This window comes from Vulpes vulpes, chromosome 5 (genome assembly GCF_048418805.1).
Source record: "Vulpes vulpes isolate BD-2025 chromosome 5, VulVul3, whole genome shotgun sequence".
Classification (NCBI taxonomy): domain Eukaryota; kingdom Metazoa; phylum Chordata; class Mammalia; order Carnivora; family Canidae; genus Vulpes; species Vulpes vulpes.
The window spans coordinates 106638667-106661743 of NC_132784.1; the positions used below are offsets into that span (position 1 = coordinate 106638667).

The 23077-nt window shown below is 50.6% G+C and overlaps 1 protein-coding gene across 1 annotated transcript; it reads left to right on the forward strand.

The window, feature by feature from the left end:
* Positions 1-10586: 10586 nt before the first annotated feature.
* On the forward strand, positions 10587-21359 carry C5H1orf115 (chromosome 5 C1orf115 homolog). Its single transcript, XM_072759562.1, has 2 exons — positions 10587-10922; positions 18854-21359. The coding sequence occupies exons 1-2, from the start codon at positions 10626-10628 to the stop codon at positions 18971-18973; spliced, it is 417 nt and encodes a 138-aa protein (XP_072615663.1). The 5' UTR covers positions 10587-10625; the 3' UTR covers positions 18974-21359.
* The last annotated feature ends 1718 nt before the right edge of the window (positions 21360-23077 follow it).

Below are 23077 nucleotides of genomic sequence, written 5' to 3' on the forward strand. Positions count from 1 at the left end.
CTGGCTGACTTAGTTGGTGGAGCATGCCACCCTTGATCTTGGGGTTGTGAGTTCGAGTCCCACACTGCGTGTAGAGATTATGTCAAAAATAAAATCTTTAAAAATAATAATAAATTCAGGGGTCTCTGGGTGGCTCAGTCAGTGAAGCATCTGCCTTTGGCTCAGGTCATGATCCCGGGATCCTGGGATCGAGCTCCCAGCTCAGCAGTAAGTCTGCTTCTCCCTCTCCCTCTACCCTCCCCTACTTGTGCTCTCTCGCTGTCTCTCTCAAATAAATAAATAAAGCCATCTTTAAAAATTGTTCATTGTCATTTTCAATTTAGTCCTAATTGTACATCACACCCATAATATTTAATTTCTTTTTTATATCTCACCTCCAGACCCCAATATTCACATTCCTAATCCTATAGTTAAACTATAATTACACTTCGTTTTCTTTGATCATAGACGACTCATGTAATCATCACTCTGAAGCTCTTGATTTATAACAAACTTAACAGAATGACTGATTTATGTACTTGCCAGTAAAAGAATCAGATCCAAAATAGCGGTGCCAGTATTAGCACTTATTATAAAACTGCTAAATGAAATTCAAATTTGTATTTGTTCCTGCCTTCGTTCTTAGAATACAGCATAAGATACACAGTGAAATTACTTTGGTCCAGAGAACTCTGAAATAATTCCTCACTCCTGGGTCATGGAAGTTCTGTCCAAATGATTCCATTCGTTTTCAGTTTGGAGGGGTCAGAGGTTGACAGTTCGGAGCTCTCACTATTTTAGCTTCTATTTTCAGCCACTGGCAAAAGGGATCATTTTATTAGTTCACATCATGAAGATAAATAGAAATACTTCAACAGCTCCATCTTCAAAGTACTAAATGAGAATTTCACACTGTCTGGCTCCCCCACAATGACTCAGTTATAAGTGCAAGATTTATATATGCGCATTCTGAATAAGGCCGGACAAGCCTATTCAGACTTCCACTGTCCAATTTCTCTTAATATATTTAGAATCTACAGTTTCATGTCTCTGATTAGATTTTCATTGTACTAAATCCTCTTCTAATATGAGAGCTTTTTTGATCATCTGCCTCCTACCCCACCCCCGGCCCCAGCCACCTTTTCTTCTCTCAGTAATATATGATAGCTTTCCCTTCTAATCAATATATCGTGTGTGCTAAGCATTGTCCTATCATGCCAGGGATCTAAACGATGCTTTCTTTAGTTTTACAATATATGTGAGACACGATGGTTTTGTGTTGCTGTTTTCTCAATATGATACCATTTATTCAGATATCTTAATCTACCTCCAGGAAAAATACACACATACTGGAATATATTTCTATATGTATTATTAGAATGGCATACTATTGGCAAAGGGCAATATATACACTGATGTAGGTTTTTCAGATTTTGTCAGAAATATTCTTTTGGGGTGCCTGGCTGGCTCAGCCAGTTGAGCATCTAACTGTTTTGATTTCAGCTGAGGTCATGATCTCAGGGTCAAGGGATCGAGCTCTGCATCAGGCTCCGCACTCAGCGTGGAGTCTGCTTGTCCCTCTCCCTCTGCTCCTCTCCCCCTACATTCTTTCTCTCTCTTCCAAATAAATAAATAAAACCTTTTATTTAATTTTATTTATTTATTCATGAGAGACACACAGAGAGAGAGAGAGAGAGAGGCACAGACACAGGCAGAGGGAGAAGCAGGCTCCATTCCATGCAGGGAGCCTGACGTGGGACTCGATCCCGGGTCTCCAGGACCACACCCAGGACTGAAGGTGGCGCTAAGCCACTGAGCCACCTGGGCTGCCCATAAAACCTTTTTAAAAAGAAATTTTCTTTTAGGGGATCCCTGGGTGGCTCAGTGGTTTAGCACCTGCCTTTGGCCCAGGGTGTGATCCTGGAGTCCTGGGATCGAGTCCCATGTCGGGCTCCTGGCATGGAGCCTGCTTCTCCCTCCTCCTGTGTCTCTGCCTCTCTCTCTCTCTATGTCTATCATGGATAAATAAATAAATAAATATTTAAAAAAAAAAGAAAAGAAATATTCTTTTAACTCATAAGATCATAATTCTGGCCTTAGTCATCTACACGTATATCTTCCTTTTTTTTCTCAGTTTTAATTTCAATTCCAGTTAATGTACTGTACACATACGTTTTTCTATTATCAGTATTATTAAGTGAAAATAGCTAAGTAATTTTCCATCTTCAGTGGCTTTTGGAGAAAAGCAACCAGATTAGATATAATTCCGCCATAGCGTTGAAGGATTATTCCAACTGTTATATATGTCACCCTGAAGCGTTATCCGCAGGAGACTTCTGACTCTGTTGTAGGAGGATTCAATCGACTCCCAATCTCCATCATGCAGATATAAATCTGTGCACACACAATCCTATTCTACGCTGGTGTCAAGGCGCAGCAGGTGCACAGAAGCCTTGGGGAGGGACTGGCATTCCAGAGACAGACCAGGCTCTCGGAGGTGGGCAGCCTCCGAAGCTTCCATTCCCGGACCAGTCACTGAGCTGAGTGTGGGCTCGCCTGGCACCCAAAGGCGACTCCTGCAGGGCAGCGAGGAGAAGAGAGCCAAGCTCTCAGTGATCGGGGGAGCGGGCAGGCTGGATCGGAATCTGGCAGCGCCCCGGACAAAAGCACGCACAGCACTCAGCCCCGTGCTTGCCCCCCTTCCCCTGCGCAGGGGGCGCGCAGACAGGAGGGAGCATCCTGGCCCCCGGAGCATCCCGCACAGTGGTCCAGCCCCAGCCCGGCCAGAGCCGCACCCTGAGGCTGTGCTCCCAGCCCGCCCACCCACTGGGTGCCGACAAGATCCAGGCCTCCGGGCCCTTGACCCTGGTGGCCTAGGAGTTGGGGTCTGGGACTAACAGGAGGCGAACTCACCGGGGCCGCGGTCGGGCCCAGGCCGGCTCGCTGCACCTGCTGGGCTCCCGAGTCAGCCCCTCGCGGTAGCCCCAGCCCAGGAACACTTGGTCTCTCTGGGAAAGGGAAAGCCAAATTTCGGAAGAGACTTCAGAGTTCAAGAGAAACTATTCATAGAAGATTCCTGGTTTAGGATTGTACCAAATCTCAGCTGTAGCATCCTTCCAGGGGGATCCCGTGATTTTTGCTATATCTGCCTGGAGTCTTCGCTCTTTAGCTTTGGTGAAGAAACCCAAGCCCCAAAGGGAAATAAAAATGTCATGTGCCGGGCAGCCTGGGTGGCTCAGCCGCTTAAGCACCTGCCTTCATCCCAGGGTGTGATCCTGGAGTCCTGAGATAGGGTCCCATGTCGGGCTCTCTACATGGGGCCTGCTTCTCCCTCTGCCTGTGTCTCTGCCCCTCTCTGTGTGTGTCTATCATGAATAAATAAATAAATAAATAAATAAATAAATAAATAAATAAATAAAATCTTTTTTAAAAAATTTGCCTTAAATTCCCAATTTTGGGGCTCCTGGGTAGCTCAGTGGTTGAGCGTCTGCCTTTGGCTCAGGTCATGATCCCGGAGTCCTGGGATCGAGTTCCGCATCGGGATCCCCCCAGGGAGCCTGCTTCTCCCTCTGCCTGTGTCTCTGCCTCTCTCTCTGTGTCTCTCATGAATAAATAAATAAAATCTTTTTTTAAAAAAATCCCCCCCCAAAAAAATTTAATTTAATTATTTAAAAATTCCCAAATTTGCATCCTGTGGGATCTGCACAATAACCACAGGTAGATATTTTTAAAGAAAATACTTTAAAACATGAATGCAGGGATCCCCGGGTGGCTCAGCGGTTGAGCGCCTGCCTTTGGCCCAGGGTGTGATCTTGGAGACCTGGGATTAAGTCCCACATCAGGCTCCCTGCATGGAGCCTGCTTCTCCCTCTGCCTGTGTCTCTGCCTCTCTCTCTCTCTCTCTCTCTGTATCTCTTATGAATAAATAAATAAAATCTTTTAAAATAAAACATGAATGCAGACGTTAAATTTCTCCCTTCTGTCATGCCATTTATTTTTATCACCTTTTGAATTACAAAATATTTAACATAGAAGACTTCAAATTTAAAATAATCTTGAAAAAATGAAATAAATAAAAAAAATAAAAATAGTAAAAATAATCTTGAAAACATATGTTTTTTAACCTTAGAAGAGGTGGAGGTTGACCATCCTCCCTTTTTGAGCAGCTCAAGAGCTGAGACATGGCTGAAATTCCTGCACTGTTTCAAGTTCTGTCCTTGGAAAATTAAACTTGTTACATCTGTTTCATGGTTTCTAACCAGTTCTTATCTGCTCCAGAGATATATTTCTTTTTTTCAAAAGATTTATTTATTTTATTTTAGAGATCAAGAGAGCACAAGCAGAGAGGGGGAGCAGCAGAGGGAGGAGAGAGAATCCTTGGGCAGACTCTCCACTGAGCACAGAGCCCGACATGCAGCTTGATCCCAGGACCCTGAGATCATGACTTGAGCTGAAATCAAGAGGTGGATGCTGGGGTACCTGGGTGGCTCAGTGGTTGAGCATCTGCCTTTGGCTCAGGTCATGATTCTGGGGTCCTGGGATCAAGTCTGCACTGGGGTCCGCGTAGGGACCCTGCTTCTGTCTCTGCCTCTCTCTCTCTGTCTCTCATGATTAATAAGTAAAATATATTTTTAAAGATTTTATTTATTTATTCATGAGAGGCACAGAGAGGCAGAGACACAGGCAGAGGGAGAAGTAGGCTCCCTGCAGGGAGCCCGATGTGGGACTGGATCCCCGGTCTCCAGGGTCACACCCTGGGCTGAAAGCAGGTGCTAAACTGCTGAGCCACCCAGGCATCCCAATAAGTAAAATATTTTTTTAAAAAGAGTTGGATGCTTAACCTATGGAACCACCCAGGCGCCCCCAGACATATATTTCTTTTTGAGCCTAAGCTTCTTTTGTAAAAATAAACCAAGGGTTTTTAACAACTTGAATTCGTAAAACTTTAGGTCTATACAGATTCCATACCCCTCTATTTTCTTTCTTTCTAAATTCACACATGCATTACAAAAGATTAAAACAAAGTCTTTATATGTCGACAAATGGAAACTTTGTTTTCAATTAAATATCTTGCAATTTATTCCAAATATGCAGTTATTTTTAAAACTGTAAGCATTTTTTTTTTTTTTTACTCAGTAACTGATAATATATTTTCATGAACCTTAAATCTCCAGCATTTTTGCTTCTCCACAGGGCAATCTCCTAATTTTATCAGTGAGGAAAGATTCCTGTGGATTAGCACTCAGCATCCTTTCTACCCCCCTTCCCGGGCAGAGGCTAAGAGATGAAGCCATGTTCCAGAGTGCTTTGAGCACTAGAGGGAACTTGGCAAGTTATAATCAGGTGCACCCTGGAAAGCTCTGGAAGGCAAAGTGGGGTGAAAGCTGTGTTTCTGCTATTTTTGCTGTTCTGATAGCACAATCCTGCAGGTGTTGGATTTTTCTGTGTCAGAGACCAGTGTCTGGCACAGAGACAGGTGTGGGGGGGGGGGTTTGTCCATGGTTGGAGCCAGAGCTCCCCGTGGGGGTGAGGTGTCCTTGCAGCCAACAGCTCACAGATGGCTTCCTGCTGCCCCGGCTCCTTGACAGTGCACAAGTGACAGCTCTGTTCTAGTAGTTACTCTGGAAGTGGTCCAGCATATAGCCTGCTCTCCCAGCCCTTCCGGTCATTTGAAAGCCCTGAATTCCCTCTGCTGCATTCTGTCCCATGTGGCCATCCAGATGGGCACACGGTGGGAAAGCAGGAGACGAACCACAGGACTCCTGGGGCTTGAGGAGGGGTGGGCAGTGGGGGCCGAGCGGGCACCTGCTGGGCCTGGAGAAGCAGAATAGAATGGTCCCAGTGGGGGCTCCTGCAGAACTAAGGGAAGAACAGAGAACACCTGCCAGGCCCAGAGGGCGGAGACAGCAGCGTGGGCACCTGCCAGGGAAGGAATTTTTCTGCTCTCTTCTCTATGTTGGCCTAGGAAGGGTCAGGAACCAGTCTGCAAGCTTGGGGAGCTCAGTGGCATTAGGTGGGGGAAACAAAAGAGAAACTTAATGCTTCCTCACTCTCCTTTACGCATAAGCACGCGTGCACACACACACACACACACACACAGAGCCTCTATCAGGTCTGAAGGAGGAGAAGGGATGAACTTTAAATCAAGTTCAAGGTGGGGCGCCTGGTTGGCTCAACCAATTGGTTAAGCATCTCACTCTTGATTTCAGTTCGGGTCCAGAGCTTGAGATTGAGTCCAGCAGGGAGCCAACCTGAGGTTCTCTCTCTCTCCCTCTCCCACTGCCCCTCCCTCTGCTTGCGTGTACAAGTGTGCACACAGTCTCTCTATATAAATGGATAAAATCTTTAAAACAAAATTCAAGGTCAAGGCTCTGAGTATTACATGGCGTTGAACATTGTAAGATTTAAAATTATGTAAACCAAGGTGCACCTGGCTGGCTCAGTCAGAGGAGCATGTAATTCTTGACCTCTGGGTCATGAGTTCAAGCCCCATGTAGGGCATGAACCCTACTTAATAATAAATAAATAAGTAAGTAAATAAATAAATAAAATTATATAAATCAAGACCACGTTTGCAACCTTGGAACTTTTTGTTACCACTGTGTGATCAAAAAACCTAAAAGACTGCCTAACTTCTCACCCAGGAGCAAAGGAAGCACTTTCCATACTGAATAGCCTCTAAAGAGACGATGGCAAGCAACGTAAAGATGGTTTCTGATTACATCTCTTCAAGTCCTGCTTGCTCACTGGTTGTAGAGATTTACTTGTGGATCAATTTTCAGTTATTCCAGTGTTTTCCTTTAACAGGCAAGCTAAATGTTGTGGTATTTGAAAGCAAAAATGAATTTTTGGGACTTCATCAAGATAAAAAGCTTCTGTACAACAAAGGAAGCAATTAACAAAACTAAAAGGCAGCCTACAGGGGATCCCTGGGTGGCTCAGCGGTTTGGTGCCTGTCTTTGGCCCAGGGCGTGATCCTGGAGTCTCAGGATCAAATCCCACATTAGGTACCCTGCATGGAGCCTGCTTCTCCCTCTGCCTGTGTCTCTGCTTTTCTCTCTCTCTCTCTCTCTCTCTATCATGAATAAACAAATAAAATCTTTAAAAAAAAATAAAAGGCAGCCTTACAGAATGGGAGAAGATATCTGCAAATGATGTAGCTGATAAAGGGTTAGTATCCAAAATATATGAAGAACTTATCAAAATCAACACCCAAAAAAACAAATAATCCAATTAAATGGGGCTGAAGACATGAATAGATAGACATTTTTCCCAAGAAGACACACACATGGCCAACAGACGCATGAAAAGGTGCTCGACATCGCTCACCATCAAATCAAAACTACAATGAGATATCACCTCACACCTGTCAGAATGACTAAAATCAACAACACAAGAAATAACAGGGATTGGGAAGGATGCGGATGGAGAAAGGGGAACCCTCTTGCACTGTTGGTGGGAATGCAAACTGGGGCAGCCACTCTGCAAAACGGTATGGAGGTTCCTCAAAAAGTTAAAAGTAGAGCTACCCTATGATCCAGCAATTGCATTGCTAGGTATTTACCCAAAGGATACAGAAATACAGATTTGAAAACAAACTGAGGGTCACTGGAGGGGAGGAGAGTGGGGGGATGGGGTAACTGGTGATGGGCATTAAGGAGGGCACATGACGTAATGAGCACGGGGGATTCTGTAAGACTGATGAATCACTGGCCTCTACCTCTGAACCCTATAATACATTATACGTTAATTAATTGAATTTAAATAAAATTTTTTTAAATACAGATTTGAAGGGGTATGTGTACCCCAATGTTTATAGCAACATTATTAACAATAGCCAAATTATGGAAAGAGCCCAAATGCCCATCAACAGATGAATGGAGGGACGCCTGGGTGGCTCAGTGGTTGAGCATCTGCCTTTGACACAGGGCATGATCCTGGAGACTTGGGATCAAGTCCCACGTCGGGCTCCCTGCATGGAGCCTGCTTCTCCCTCTGCCTGTGTCTCTACCTCTCTCTGTGTGTGTCTCTCATGAATAAATAAATAAAATCTTTAAAAAAAACTGATGAATGGATAATGAAGAGGTGTTATATATACAATGGAATATTACTCAGCTGTCAAAAAGAATTAAATCTTGCCATTTGCAATGACATGGATGGAACTATAATGTTTTATACAAAGTAAAATAGAGAAAGACAAACATCGTAGGATTTCACTCATGTGGAATTTATGAAACAAAACAGATGAACATATGGGAGGAAGGAGGGAAACCCTAAGAGACTCCCCCCCCCCTTTTTTTTAAGATCTATCCCATTTATTTGAGAGACAGAAAGCACATGAGTGGTGGGAGGGGCAGAAAGAGAGGGAGAGAAATCTTCAAGTGGACTTCACACTGAGAACGAGACCTGACCTGGGGCTTGATCACGGACCCCTAGATCATGACCTGAGCTGAAATCAATAGTCAGCTGCTTACCTAACTGAGCCACCCAGGTACCCCCAAACCAGCAGAGACTCTTAGTGATAGAAAACAAACTGAGGGCAGCCTGGGTGGCTCAGCGGTTTAGCGCTGCCTTCAGCCCAGGGCCTGATCCTGGAGACGCAGGATCGAGTCCAATGTCAGGATCCCTGCATGGAGCCTGCTTCTCCCTCTGCTTCTCCCTCTGCCTGTGTCTCCGCCTCTCCCTCTCTCTCTGTGTGTCTCTCATGAATAGATAAATAAAATCTTAAAAATATGATAATAATAAAAGGAAAACAAACTGAGGGTTGATGGAGGGAGGTGGGTGGGGGATGGGCCAGGTGGGGGATGGGTATCAAGGAGGGCACTTGATGTGATGAGCACTGGGCGTGGTATGTAAGTGATGAACCACTCCTGCAACCAACATTATACTTCATGTTAACTAGCTAGGATTTAAATTAAAATTTGGAAGAAAAAAAAGGAACTGTTGTGATATTTGAATAGTATTTTGTATGAACAAAAACCTTGCATATTTTACCTTTGTATTTGATATGCAGTCTGTTGGGGAGAGGGGATTCTGATGTCAGGTTTTTTTGTTTTTTTGTGTGTTTTTTATTTTTAAGTAATCTCTAAACACTCAGTGTGGGGCTAAACTCACCAAGAGTTGCATGCTCCACTGCCTAAGCCAGCCAGGCACCCCTGAAGTCAGTTTTATACTCAGAAAAAGGACTGTTAAGACCTCTTTCTTTTGTATATATAAATTAATAGTTACTTTAGTTTAAAAAAATCCACAAATCTAGCTTCCCTTAACCTTTGTTTTATTTACTAACCTAATTACTGTAAGGAGGATTTTTACCATTCACCCAATTTAATTATCTTAAACATTTTAAATGACTTTTACAAGCTTAATATATTTAATTTTCAAGTATTTCAGCTATGTACAAGGCTATATACTTCTTACAAATATAGTTAATTAAATTTATTTTTTAAAATATTTTATTTATTTGACAGAGAGCACAAGCCGGGGGAGTAGCAGACGGAGAGGGAGAAGCAGGCTCCCTGCAGGGAGCCCGATGCGGACTCCATCCTGGGACTCCAAGATCATGCCCTGAGCCAAAGGCAGGCGTTCAACCGCTGAGCCAGCCAGGCGTTCGTTTCTTTCTTTCTTTTTCTTTTCTTTCTTTTCTTTTTTTCTTTCTTTTCTTTTCTTTCTTTTTTCTTCTTTCTTTCTTTCCTTTCTTCTCTCTTTTTCTCTTTCTTTCCTTCTTTCTTTCTTTCCTCTCTTTTCTTTCTTTTTTCTTTCCTTTCCTTTCTCTTTTCCTTTTGTGTGTGTGTGTGTGTGTATAATTTCTGATCGCCTTCCCCAGTCCGTCGCTGGTGCGCACCCCGTGCAGAGCGCGCCATCACCAGCGCCCCACCACGGCCTCGGCGGCCCCCCTCTTCTCACCGCCTCGTGGCAAACGACGCCTCGAGGGCCGGGTCGGGCGCGTCTGGGACTCGGCTGCGAGCCCCACCTTCGGGATCCCCCACTGGGGTCGCCAGGTGGGGTGGGGCGTGGGGTGGGGCGGGGGCGCAGCTCCGAGCCCCGCGGCCTAGGGGCGCTGCCCCCCGCGTTCCCCGTCCGTCCGTCCGTCCAGGCGGGGGCGCAGCTCCCAGCCCAGCGGCCAGAGGGCGCTGCCACCCGCGTTCCCCCCACCCCGTCCGTCTGTCCGTCCGTCCGTCCGTCCGGGCGGGGGCGCAGCTCCCAGCCCAGCGGCCAGAGGGCGCTGCCACCCGCGTTCCCCCCACCCCGTCCGTCTGTCCGTCCGTCCGTCCGTCCGGGCGGGGCCGCAGCTCCCAGCCCAGCGGCCAGAGGGCGCTGCCACCCGCGATCCCCCCACCCCGTCCGTCTGTCCGTCCGTCCGTCCGTCCGGGCGGGGGCGCAGCTCCCAGCCCAGCGGCCAGAGGGCGCTGCCACCCGCGTTCCCCCCACCCCGTCCGTCTGTCCGTCCGTCCGTCCGTCCGGGCGGGGGCGCAGCTCCCAGCCCAGCGGCCAGAGGGCGCTGCCACCCGCGTTCCCCCCACCCCGTCCGTCAGTCCGTCTGTCCGTCCGCCCGTCCGGGCGGGGGCGGGGGCGGGGGCGGAGGCGCGGGCGGGGCGCGGAGCTCGGCGTCTTCTCGCCGCGCCCTCGGCCGCAGCGGCCGCAGCATCATGACGGCGGGAGCCCGGCTGCGGGGCAAGGCGGCGAGCGGCTTCCTGCGCCGCGGGCCCCGGGGCCGAGCGCGGACGCCGGCGGACGAGGAGGCGGCCGCCCTCCTGGAGCCGCCCGAGCGCGGGGCCGAGGCGCGCGGGGCGGGCGCGGGCGCGGGCGCGGGGCGGGCGGGGGCCCGGGGCGCGCGCGCGGTGCACCTGGCGGCGCTGCCCGAGCGCTACGAGCCGCTGGAGGAGCCGGCGCCCGGCGGGAGGCCCGCGAGGAGGTACCGGCAGAAGCTGAAGAAGTGTGGCAAGGTGGGGCCGCGGGGCCGGGGCGGGCGGGGGCCGGGGTCGGGGCCGGGGCCGGGGCCGGGGCCGGGGTCGGGGCGGGCCGGGCCGGGGTCGCGCCCCCGCCGGCGGTCGTCCCCGCGCACCGAGGAGGGCCGGTCCCGCGCCGGGAGGTGACGGGACAGCGAGTCCAGGTAGGGAGAGGAGCCAAACCAGAGCCCGGGGGCGGGGGGGGGGGGGTGCGCCCGGGACCCGCCGCCCGGGACATTCCCAGCAAGCCCCCGCGTGCCCCATCCCCCCCCCCCCCCCCCCCCCCAGGTGCACTAGGTAGGACAGAAAGCCGCGTCCCTATTTTACAGCTGGGAACACGGAGGCTTTCGAGCGGTTGGGGGACTTGTGCACGGTGACCCAGCTGGGAAGCAGGGAGCTGCAGGCTGACCCGTCGGGTCCCCGGGTCTCCGGCGACATCCTCTCCAGGGTCTCCCACCCCCCGGGAGCTGTGTGGGTTATTCTCCCCCCAAGCGCGTTCCCCGAGGTTATTTCCAGGGCCTGGGAGCTCAACAAATACACAGAGAGGCGCTTGTTGGATCTACTTTTCCCTTCTGGCAGCTGGCTGTCGGGGTGCTCTGGGACCTGCAACGTCCTTGCAAGGCCTTTTGCCTTGGAGCATGGGGGGCGAGGGGGGATGTAGAGGGGCGCGAGAGAGAATATGAATATGGGATCAAAGGACAGTGTCCTTCGCAGGGATCAAACCCCAAGGCAGTGCCCAGGTCCCTCTGCCTGGAATCGCTGGAGGCTACTTCTGGCCCCGCTCCCTGGGGCCTTGAACAAGGCCACCCAGAAGATCACAGAACTCATTGTGTCCTGGCCAAAGGCCTCATCTGATTCAGTTCTCGTTATCTGTGTCCATCAGTGGCCTCTTATCCTATCTAAAACCATCCAGTCTCCACGCCTAGAAAATTCCATGCATCATCCCCCATAAAAGCACATCAGCAGCTCTGGGCGCAATATACAGCCCGGCAGTGATGCAATCTATTTATTTATTTTTTTTTTTATTTATGATAGTCACAGAGAGAGAGAGAGAGAGGCAGAGACACAGGCGGAGGGAGAAGCAGGCTCCATGCACCGGGAGCCTGATGTGGGATTCGATCCCGGGTCTCCAGGATCGCGCCCTGGGCCAAAGGCAGGGGCCAAACCGCTGCGCCACCCAGGGATCCCCAGTGATGCAGTCTATTACCGGCAACTCCGAAGTGGGGACTTCCAGGCTCAGGGTCATGCTGGAAGTGACCATCCTCTTCCTGGTCTCAGTGGAGCACAGATGCCACCGTTGGCCTCTTGGCCGGTGAACCAGTAAAGGTGGACGTCTCAGGTCAGGGGCTGGCACCTGAAGACGGGTTTCAAGTGCTCAGTTCAGCTAGGGGTAGAAAAACAAATGGAATGCCACCTACCCTAGTGAAGTCCACGCCTCCCGGGGAGCTCCTGGCATAGCCAGGGCACCCCACGGAGCCCCAGAGTCCGGAGGAATGAGGGTTTAAAATCAATGGTGACAAAATAAAATAAAATAAAATCAATGGTGACATGAGAACTTAGCAGAGAGGATTGAGGTTTCACAGGTAAATGACGAGGTACTACTCACACTCACTACGATGGCTGTTACTTAAAAAATAACAAAAGGGGCAGTCCGGGTGGCTCAGGGGTTAGGCACCTGCCTTCAGCCCAGGGCATGATCCTGGAGACTCGGGATGGAGCCCCTCTACCTGTGTCTCTGCCTCTCTCTCTCTCTCTGTCTCTCATAAATAAATAAATAAAATCTTAAAAAGAATAAATGTTGGCAAGGATATGGAGAAATTGGAATTCTGTGAATTCCATTGCTAGTGGAAATGCAAGATGGTGCAGCTGCTGTGGTAAACCGTTTGGAGGTTCCTCAAAAAAGTATGCATGGAACTGCCATATGATTCAGCAACTCCACTCCTAGGTATACATCCCAAATAATCGGAAAGAAGCACTGGCGTATACACACATATATTCGAGAGAGAACATATCGAACAGTCCCATGATCATAGCAGCGTTACCCGGAGTAGCCAAAAGATGGGAACCACCCAAATGTCCATCCGCTGATAAATGATGAACAGAATGTGGTGTGTGCATAGGATGGAATGCTATTCGGCCGTAAAAAGGAATGAACTGTTCTGTGCCACAACATGGGTGAGAGGCAGGCTGGCTGGGTCCAAGGACGGTCCTTGGCTCTGTGCTGGATGACACTCAACACTTGAGCCAAGAAGAGGTTAGAGCAGAAGGTTTTTTGTTTGTTTTTTCTTTTTTAAGATTTTATTTATTTATTTATTCACGAGAGACAGAGAGAGGCAGAGACATAGGCAGAGGGAGAGGCAGGCTCCATGCATGGAGCCCGATGTGGGACTCCATCCCAGGACCCCAGTATCACGCCCTGAGCCCAAGGCAGATGCATAACCGCTGAGCCACCCAGGTGTCCCCAGAGCAGAGTTTATTGAAGACGTAGAGAATATAGATACAGAGTGTCTTGGAGACCCGGGAAGAAAAAGGAGTTTTGTCTGTGCTTGGGGCCTGGAGCCTGAGAATAATGGTCTGGTGCAAGTGTCTTCTCAGTAATCCAGGAACAAGCAGGTGTGTTTGTGTGTCCTCCATTAGACAGGTAGACCCTGGAGCCAGGGATCTCGATGAGTCAGTGGTCTTGGTCAGGTCCCTCCTTAGGTGTTACCTGTTGTGCTGTAAGACTCCAAAGCAATGATTAAATGCTTGCCCTTTACAGGGACGACATACATTATCTATTCTATAAGGTGTGTGTAGGGTGAGGGTGTGGGTCCTGGCGAAGATAGAAGCAGGAAAAATAGGGCAGCCCCAGTGGCGCAGCGGTTTGGCGCCACCTGTAGCCTGGGGTGTGATCCTGGAGACCTGGGATCGAGTCCCACATCGGGCTCCCTGCGTGGAGCCTGCTTCTCCCTCTGTCTGTGTCTCTGCCCCTCTCTCTCTGTGTCTATGAATAAAAAAGTAAAAAAAAAAAAAAGCAGGAAAAATAAAGAACACTTTTTCATGGGACCCCTTTATTTCCCTGTCTCAGGTGAACCTCTAAAATATTATGCTAAGTGAAAGAAACCAGACACACGAGATCACATGCTGTGTGTAGGATTCCATTTATATAGAATATCCAAAATTGGTTAAGTGCAGAGGGAGGGAAGGAGATGGGTGGTTGCCAGGGACTGAGGAGAAGCAAAAATGATGGGCAAGTAGGTAACAGGTGTGTGCGGCTCTTCCTTTTGGGCTGATGGAAATGTTTCCGAAGTGGGTAAAGTGCTGGTCGCACAACACGGTCCATGTGCTGGATGCCACTGAATTTTTCACTTTAAAATGGCTAATTTTTGTTTTGTGAATTTTTTTTTTTTTTTTTAGTTTAAAAGATTTTATTTATTTGAGAGTGAGAGAAAGAAGCACAAGCAGGGGCGAGGGGCAGAGTGAGAGGGAGAAGCGGGCTCCCTGCAGGAGCCTGAGACGGGACTCGATCCCAGGATCCTGGGGTCACGACCTGAGCCAACGGCAGATGCCCAACCACTGAGGCACCCAGGCGTCCCTCCGTGTTCTTGGAGGTGTCGGGGAAGGTAACCGGTTAGGTTCCAACAGGGAGGAAGGAAATAGCCCACGCCTCTTTGCTGAAAATCCAGGGGAACCGCCAAGCCTCCCTAGCAGTGTGGGGAGGTGAGTCTTTCCCTTACGGGGCCCAGTGGAATAAGGAGTGACTCAAAGGCTCCCCATTGTTAACGGGTGGCTTTTCCTTCAAGGAAGGGGGTTTGCAGTTCCTATTCATGTGTTAACCATTCAAGTCCTGCGCCCAAGTCCCTTCCTGTGTCTGTTTAAAGAAAGGCATTTGGCCTTTGTGGGCCACAAAAGGATTTCTTCTCTCCTGCTGTCCAGGGGTCCCAGCCCATCCCTGTGTCCTGCAGCTCCAGCCTCGGGAAGGAGGCTGGGGGCTCAGGGGCTGTGTCCTGGCCTCTGGCTCCTCCGTCAGAGTTCCCTGGGGACTTGTCAGGAATGACACTAGTGTTCACCTGGTGCTTTCACTGTCGTGGAAGTGCCATTTTCTGGGAGGAGGGAAGGAGCAGATGTTTGCCGTTCTGTTTCAGCATGCCAGGTGCTCTGCTGCGCATTGTGTGGGACCTCTGAAGTGTCCCTAAAACCTTGGAAAGCTGGGAGGGGGGAGGCAGGAGTCTCGCCTGGCACTGCCTGTGCAGGAGCACATGGGTTGAGGCGACTCACCCCCAAAACTTAGCTTAAGAGGAGAGCTGGCCTTTCCCAGGCACCCCTGAGAGCCACAGGGGCAGTGTGGATAAGGGAAGTCAGTAAATTTTGTTCCGCAGGCAGCTAGGAGGGGATGAGGGGGGGATACAATGTGTGGAATAATAGCCTTTAGCTCAAGAGGGAGAAAAATTGTCCTCATGTCCTCAGTTGGTGGCAGCAGGTAAGGCCAGGAGCACTGGAGCCAGGCCGCCCGGCTCAAGCCCCGTCCTGCCGCCTGTTGCTTTTGTGACCTTGGGCTGGGCCCACGTCTTTGCCTCCGTTTCCTCTTCTGAGACATGGGCTAAAACTAGGGTTCTGGGCAGGAGCAAGCGGGTTCATGCACACAGAGATCTCCGAGCTCACCTGGCTCGTGCCAAGGCCTTTGTGACTCTTTGGCTGTTGTCCCAGGGGGTGAAGGAGAGACCTCGCAGGACGGCTGATTTTCTGATTCGTTTTTTAATCAGGCCTCAACAGCTCAGAGCAAAACCTCGGTCTGTAGCCCCCGGCCGAGCTCAGCTTTGTGCCTGCGTCCTGCCCACATCTCAAAACCCAAGACGTGATCTTTATATTCAGGGGGAAGCAATCCTTCCCCCTGCGGATGGGTTTTGGTTTGGGTTTTTGTTTTATTTTTTAGAGATTTTATTTATTTTGAGAGAGAGAGAGCACAAGCAGGGGAGGGGCAAAGGGACAAGGAGAAGCTGACTCCCCTCTGAGCAGGGAGCCCGACTCGGGGCCCCCTCCCAGGACCCCGGATTCACTACCTGAGCCAAAGGCAGATGCTTCACGGACTGAATCACCCAGGCATTTTTGGTTTTGGTTTTTCTGAAACTGGAGAGGGCAGGGAATCCCTGGCTTCCCTGGGGGTTAGTTGAATACAGAGGACCCCCAGAAAGTGTGCCATCCTGTGACAGCTGTGACAGATTACCGCCAACACAGTGGTTTGAGGACACCAGCAGTTGCACATGTCTGGAGGCCAGAAGTCCGAAATCAATCTCCCCCGTGCTGACGTCAGCAGGCCGATTCCCATGGAGGCCCAGGGAAAAACCAGTTTTGTTGTTCTTTCTTGCTTCCCGAGGTCCCCATCCTCCAGCATCACCGCCAGCCGCGTCGATCTGCAGATTTTTCCCTCTGCTTCTGTCGTGACATTGCCTCCTGTCTGACTCCTCTTGGACAGTTGTGCTCCTTCAGATCCGTGTAAATATATAGGAGGCCCACCTGCATAATCCAGGAGCATCTCCCCATCTTAAGACCCTTAGTTTTTTCTTAAATCATAAGCTATCCATTATTACTTTTAATTCTTTTCTTTTTAAGTTTTAAAGATTTTATTTATTTGAGAGAAAGAGAGAGCAGAGGGAGAGGGAGAAGCAGGCTCCCCACTGAGCAGGGAACCCGAGAGGGACTGGATCCCAGGACCCAGGGATCACGACACCTGAGCTGAAGGCAAATGCTTAACCAGCTGAGCCACCCAGGCATCCCCTTAAGACTCTTAATTTAATCACATCTGCAAAATCCCTTTTGCCATATAAAGCCACGTATTTATAGGTTCTTGGGATTGGGGGGCATTCTTCAGCCTCCCACACTCCCCTGCGTCCCCCACTGCTTCTCTGACAGATTATTTGGGCTGAAAACTTGACTCCCATCAAACAATTCAAAACCTCCCTCAAATGACACTGAGATGGCCTTTGATGGACATCTCACATTTCTTTCTATCACTTTTCTCGAACCTGCGTTCTTCTGACAGTGTTCCAACTAATGAGCTATTTTAGTAGCTTTTTTCTAAATTGCAAAGATGAAGTGACTCACAGCTTTTGAAAATATCACGCTGAGGAAAATGGATGTACAAATGCCAAAAATGTCAAGTTTAACGCAGGCCATCCGTGACTCCGGCGGTACTGCTTATACAGGACTGTAAAGCATAACAGTACTTGCTCCCAGAGAACAGTCTTTTGTTATTGGTACTTCAAGGAGTTAAGTAAAATTCTCCCACTGAATCTTCCTACACATTTATAGACATGTCTCTCGGCAACATCACACTCCCCTCACCCACCCTCCACATGTACCCTAATACCCCACCGAGAAGTTGACAGGCCATATGCCAGGAGTCAGGGTCTGGAGAAGCCATACATGTTACCTGGCTCTCTCCCAGGTTTGGCTTCTTACTTAGCCTGAGAGTTTCCAATGGAAAGTCCCAGGCCCTTTCTGGGTGCTGGGGATACAGTAGTGAGCCCAAGAAAGTCCCTCCGTCCGGGAGAGGGGGAGGGTCAACCTACTAGACAGACAGGTTTTCTAGGCAGTGGTGGCTCTGAGGGTTGTGATTATGGTCAAGGATTGTAGGTGAAACCAGGGATGTTAGGTGCTTGTTGGAGTTGGAAAAGTCCGGGGGGGGGGGGGGGGGGGGGGGGCTGAGAGACAAGGTGTGTGGTCAGCCTGCAGGGATGTCGACATTGAGAATGACAATGGGAGTTAGGGGTGGGAAGAGGAAGGAGGGTTGAGTGGGCAGCAGCACGGCTGCTATTGGTGGGATGGTGGTCTCGAGTCTTCTGTTGCAGTTCCATTTGAACCTCGTGGATGCCCCCCCCCCCCCCAGCCAGGCTATGCAGAAAAGGAGTGAGTAGCAAGAAAGCACAGCGGAGGCCTCAGCCTTCAGGAGTTTATACTTGTGCTGGAGGACGCAGCAATCAGAGAACAGCGGGAGCCTCTAGAGCCAAACATGCCTCTTGGACCCAATCTGTCCTGGGAGATGGAGGGACGGCAGGGTAGGCTTTTGGATAAGGTCAAGGAGGGGACCCTTGACCCCCCTTCAGATGATGCAGTGACTTGGCTGGAACAGAGAAGAGAAGTAGGCTTTGGTTTAAAAGTAAAACCAAGGGGGGCAGCCCTGGTGGCACAGCGGCTTAGCACTGCCTGCAGCCCGGGGTGTGATCCTGGAGACCCGGGATCGAGTCCCACATCAGGCTCCCTGCATGGAGCCTGCTTCTCTCTCTGCCTGTGTCTCTGCCTCTCTTTCGCTCTCTCTGAATAAGTAAATAAATAAATTTTTAAAAAAATAAATAAATAAAATTAAAAAATAAAACCAAGGGTACCCAGCTGGCTCAGTCACTAGAGCATGTGACTCTTGATCTCAGGGTCACGAGTTCAAGCCCCATGTTGGGCATGGAGCCTATTGTGAAAACAACAAAAAGACACAACTGGCTTGGTTTTAGAGCTAGCACCCTCACCACTGTTCCCAGGATGTCCCAACTACCTGGACATAGGCAGTGCTTGAAAGGACTTCGCAGCGGGGCACCTGGTGGCCCAGTGGGTTACGCGTCTGCCTTTGGCTCAGCTCATGGTCCCGGGGTCCTGGGATCCAGCCCCGCATTGGGGCGCCCTGCTCAGAGGGGAGTCTCCCTCTCTCCCCCCTCTCTCCTTCCCTCTCAAATAAATAAAATCTTTTTTAAAAAAAGAAGAAAGAAGGAAAGAAAGAAAGAAAGAGTACTTTGCAAGATGGTAATGTGTCTTCTGAACCCCCACATGTTCTCGAAGTGGGGGTGGATGTGGGAACATGTGCTGATTTGCCCTGAGAGGCTGGGGCGGGGAATGGTCCTCTGTGCAGGGATCAGAGTTGCCTCACCCGGCCCTTTGCTTTTCTCTTGTCTTCTCAAAAATAGAACGTCGGGAAGGTGGTCATCAAAGGCTGCCGCTACTTGGTCCTGGGCCTTCAGGGCTTCGCCGCCGCCTACTCCGCCCCATTCGGGGTGGCCACCAGCGTGGTCTCCTTCGTCCGCTAACGGAGCTGCGTGGCCGGCCGGGCCCCGACGACGGACCCCGAGGACGGGACCCCCGCGGATCCAGGACCATCTCCGACCTGAACCCACCAAATCCTCGCAGGAAAACGATGTCTCTCTTTGCTGAACTTGGATGAGTGCTGTGAATGGGACGTCCCTGCCCATCCGCTGAGCTTTGCACGATTCCAGGACACAGGTGGCCCCGACGGACAATCCCGCAGAGAGTTAGGCCCCTAATTCTGGTTTGGTAGCACCGGAGCCTTCAGGGGGTGGGGGGGTGGGGGTTGGGCATCGAGGCAGACACCTGACAGATGGGAGCACTCTGGGGCGGGGGTCGCCGAGCAGTGCTTACAGCGGGGAGAAGGGATTTAGACCTGGACTAAGATGATCTGTTCTGTTCTGGGAAGATCACAGGCTGATACAGTGCTCAGCACTCCCGGCCCCCGGCTGCCTCGGTTCTGGGGGTAGCAACGGAGCTGCTTGTCTGTTGTGCGCCCCATCTCCTTCCTCCACCCCGTTGTCGCCAGGAGTTTAATTATGGGCTTGAGAAGAAGGAAGGAAGGAAAATCTCTTTGAAGGTTGTGATGCTTTGAAAAACTGTTTATGACGCCATGTGACTGTGGAAAGCAGATAAAGCTTGTGATTCCCACCCCCACCCCGGGCCCTGAATGTGCAGCTGGCGGTGAGGTGAGGGAAGCGGGGAGCTCAGGCACAGGCATCTGGGCTGGAGAGGGTGCTTGGAGGAGTCGCCCCCGTCGTGCCCAGTCCGGCCCAGTCCAGCCCAATCCAGCTGGGGGTTGGGAGCTGCCCCCCTGTGGCTGGCTGCTGGGAGGGCCACTGTCACCTGCTCCTGCCAGCTGTTGGCCGCCTCTCCACCAAGCCACCAAAGGTGCTCTGTCTTGGGAGAGAGGGAGACACTACGTCTGGCAAGGAGAGTGTGTGATTTAGAGAAGGACCCAGTAAGTAGGAGATGGAGGTGCTGGAAGTTGAAACGAGAAAGTTGATGGGAGGAAAAGAGGAAGTATGGGCGCCAGGCCTGGTTTATCAGCCCTAGAAACTCTTAGGTGGCTGGGTTTTTGGCTCCGGGTGGGGACCAGGGAAGCTGGGTGGCTGCAGGTGCCATGGCTGGTGCTTAAAACCCCCCTGAGGCCCATGAGCTCTCACTGGCTGCCTTGGTGGCATCCTTCCTCTTTGGTGCTGCCAACCTTTGTCCGCATCTCACTTGGATTCAGAGGCTGGCGCCTCACGGGTCTTGGGCTGGATGCTCCCCCCTAGATGACTTAGGACCGTTCGTTGGCCAGGGAGGTGAGAGAACAAGGGGACTCCTCTTACCACACCCCTCCGCCAACCCCCGTGAGAGGCCACCGTCCCACTGTTTTCAGAATATCCAGAAGTCTGGATAGTCGTTGCTGATCAGTCTGCAGGGTAGGTGGCAACACCTGCGTGTTGCCCCAAGAAGTTTCCCGGGCCTTGCCCAGGAGGCCTCAGGGCTGCTGCCTCGCTGGTCAGGCCAACCAGCTGGCACCAGGGAGTGGAGAAGGTAGGAAAGACAGACAGATGGACAAGAAAAAGGCACCCCCCGTGTAGGAGAAAGTGGTAGCGAGGCTCTCTGGAGGCCCATGTCGAAGATGAACTTGGATCCCGTTCTGCATCATTAATATTTGTGAGGAAAAGAGAAAACAGATGGTCTTGTTTTAACTCAAATGATCAAAGTTGATAGTGGCACATTTTCACAAGATAATTACAGCTTGCCTGGTCACACTGGGACTTGGGGGGGGGGCGGTTGTTGGAAAGAGACCTCAGTGGAAGAAAAAGCCAAGCATAGTTTAGTGGGAGAGCAGGGCCTGGGCAGCCACCAGAGATGGGAAATGGGAGACGGGAGATGGGAGGAAGGGGCTCAGGGTGGGCTTGGAGGATGATGCGGACCCGCCCCGGAGAAGCCCCCTGAGTCCCCAGAGGGATGGAAAAGTGACCAGGGAAGAGACTGGAGCTGCCGAGGCCTGGCCCACAGAGACCTTCCCCGTCCCACCCCCAAATTGGAGACACTATCAGGCCCTAAAATCCGAGTAGTCTGATTAGGAATTAACCTAGAAGTTTCACCAGTCGGAGCCTTGCGGGGATTGTCCCAGGAGCCAGATTCACATGTACAGTGATGAACTTGTCCGCAGGGTCACTGGGTGCTTGTTTCCCCGCCAACAGGACCTGCAGGTTGCAGATTACCTTTTTGCCTTTTTCTCTGTCTTCAGTTTTTGATTTTTTAAAAATGTCCAGATCCGCGCCCTACTGAGGATTGAGGTTTAGAGCTTTGCCTTTAGCGCTTGACCAAGAGGCTCCTTTTGTATCCTTTGCTTGCCCTATGATGTAAATAAAACCCTCAATTTGTACAATGTTTCTGCGTGTGCAGAGTTTTTCTCCAGCCTTGCCCAAGAGATGCCTGCAGCCTCCAGTGAGGCTGACTTTGTTGGGCAGGAGAGGTCAGGGACCTCCTTGGAGCACCTGTGCACCCCGGGGCCCAGGGGGAGGAAGAGAGGCTCAGATTCGTCTGGAACTTGGCTGAGGTGTCAAGGTAGGGGGTGAGGAGTTCTCTAGAAACCCTTCGGCGTGCAGGAGGAGCCTCAGCTCACGCATCGGTTGAAAGTGAAAAAAAAAATTTTTTCCATATCATTATTTTTAATGTCCAACGTTTATAATATGAGGGCCAGGGCTTTCTCCTCAACTCAAGTTTATAAATTTTCGATTGGCTTGTGAGGCCAATAGGGATACTTCTTGTCTAACTTGGTTTCTGGGAAGACTTCATTCAGGTCCTCAATGGTCATCTGATCAAATGGAATTATGTTCTTCATCTTCTCCAGCTCTTTTTCATATTCTTTAATCCTGGCCTTTGAGAGGGACAAAAACTCAGCACAGCTTTTCACATCTTCTTTTTCCTCAGCATCCACCTGGACAGTGTATTTATCTCTGGCACAGGAACCTTCAGGGCATTAAACTTCTTCTCAAAGTCATCTACCAAGCCAGCCTTTGCCACATTGGCCTTGTAGTAAGCCCAGTCGATAGCAGGTGGTTTCTCAGGAAGAGTAGCCAACCTGGAGGTAAGCATCTCATTCCAGGATTTCAGGGAGTTGGCAATGGCCTTCTGGTTTCGGGGTATGATCTCCCCAAAAGCTACCCAGTCAATGGTTTTTAGAGCAAGTTGTCGCCCAGCCATCTTGAGATCCTTCACTGACCCCAGCGGCCCACAGTCCCTAAAGTGAAAATTGCCAGAACCTCCAATTGTTGGAAAATACTGCTCTCTGTGCTCGGGCCCCCCGGGCGGGGGGCGGGGGGTGCTGCAGGTTGCAACTGCCAGCAGACTCCCCAGGTGGGAGGGGGGGCGGTGGCTGGCAGGTGCGGGTCCCATGTAGGGCATCTGTAACTTGCCCTTTGACTGAGTCCCCACAGAAACGGTGGGAAAGGGCTTGCAGTAAGGCAGGTACTTCTTTTTTTTTTTTATTTTTTTTTTTTTTATTTATTCATGAGAGACACACAGAGACCGAGGCAGAGACACAGGCAGAGGGAGAAGCAGGCTCCATGCAGGGAGCCTGATGTGGGACTCGAACCTGGGTCTCCAGGATCAGGCCCTGGGCTGAAGGCGGCACTAAACTTCTGCACACAGTTGTGCTGTGTGAGTCTTCCGATGCCACCAAGCAGGTGTCTGACACTGGTTGGGTGTTCAGCAGTTTAATTCCGTGTTAACACCGTTCCCAGGAGAGAGCATCGGGTCCCACAGATTGAAGGGCTTAGTCCTCCTACCAGATGGACCCCCACTTCAGACCCTACTAGCAAGTCCAAGTTGCCAGCTGTGCTTTTGGTTAACCAGCTACAGATCGGAGGTTCCCACGGCACCTTCCTTGGCTTCCGTTAATTTGCTAGAGGGGCTCACAGAACTCAGAGAAACATTTTACTCACTAGTACCTGTTTATTATAAAAGGATATGACTCCGTTATAAAAGGACATAACTGAATGGAAGAGATGCACAGGGCAAGGTCTGGGGAGAGGGGACGGGGCTCCCAAGCCTCTCTCCCCAAATCTCCAGTGTGTCCACCCACCTGGGAAGTCCCTCGAACACTG

Bases quoted from the DNA above. Each gene is read 5' to 3' on its own strand.
- C5H1orf115 (XM_072759562.1), top strand. From the start codon at position 10,626: ATGACGGCGGGAGCCCGGCTGCGGGGCAAGGCGGCGAGCGGCTTCCTG. The intron at 10,923-18,853 runs GTGGGGCCGCGG...TCTCAAAAATAG, and splicing joins AGCTGAAGAAGTGTGGCAAG to AACGTCGGGAAGGTGGTCAT.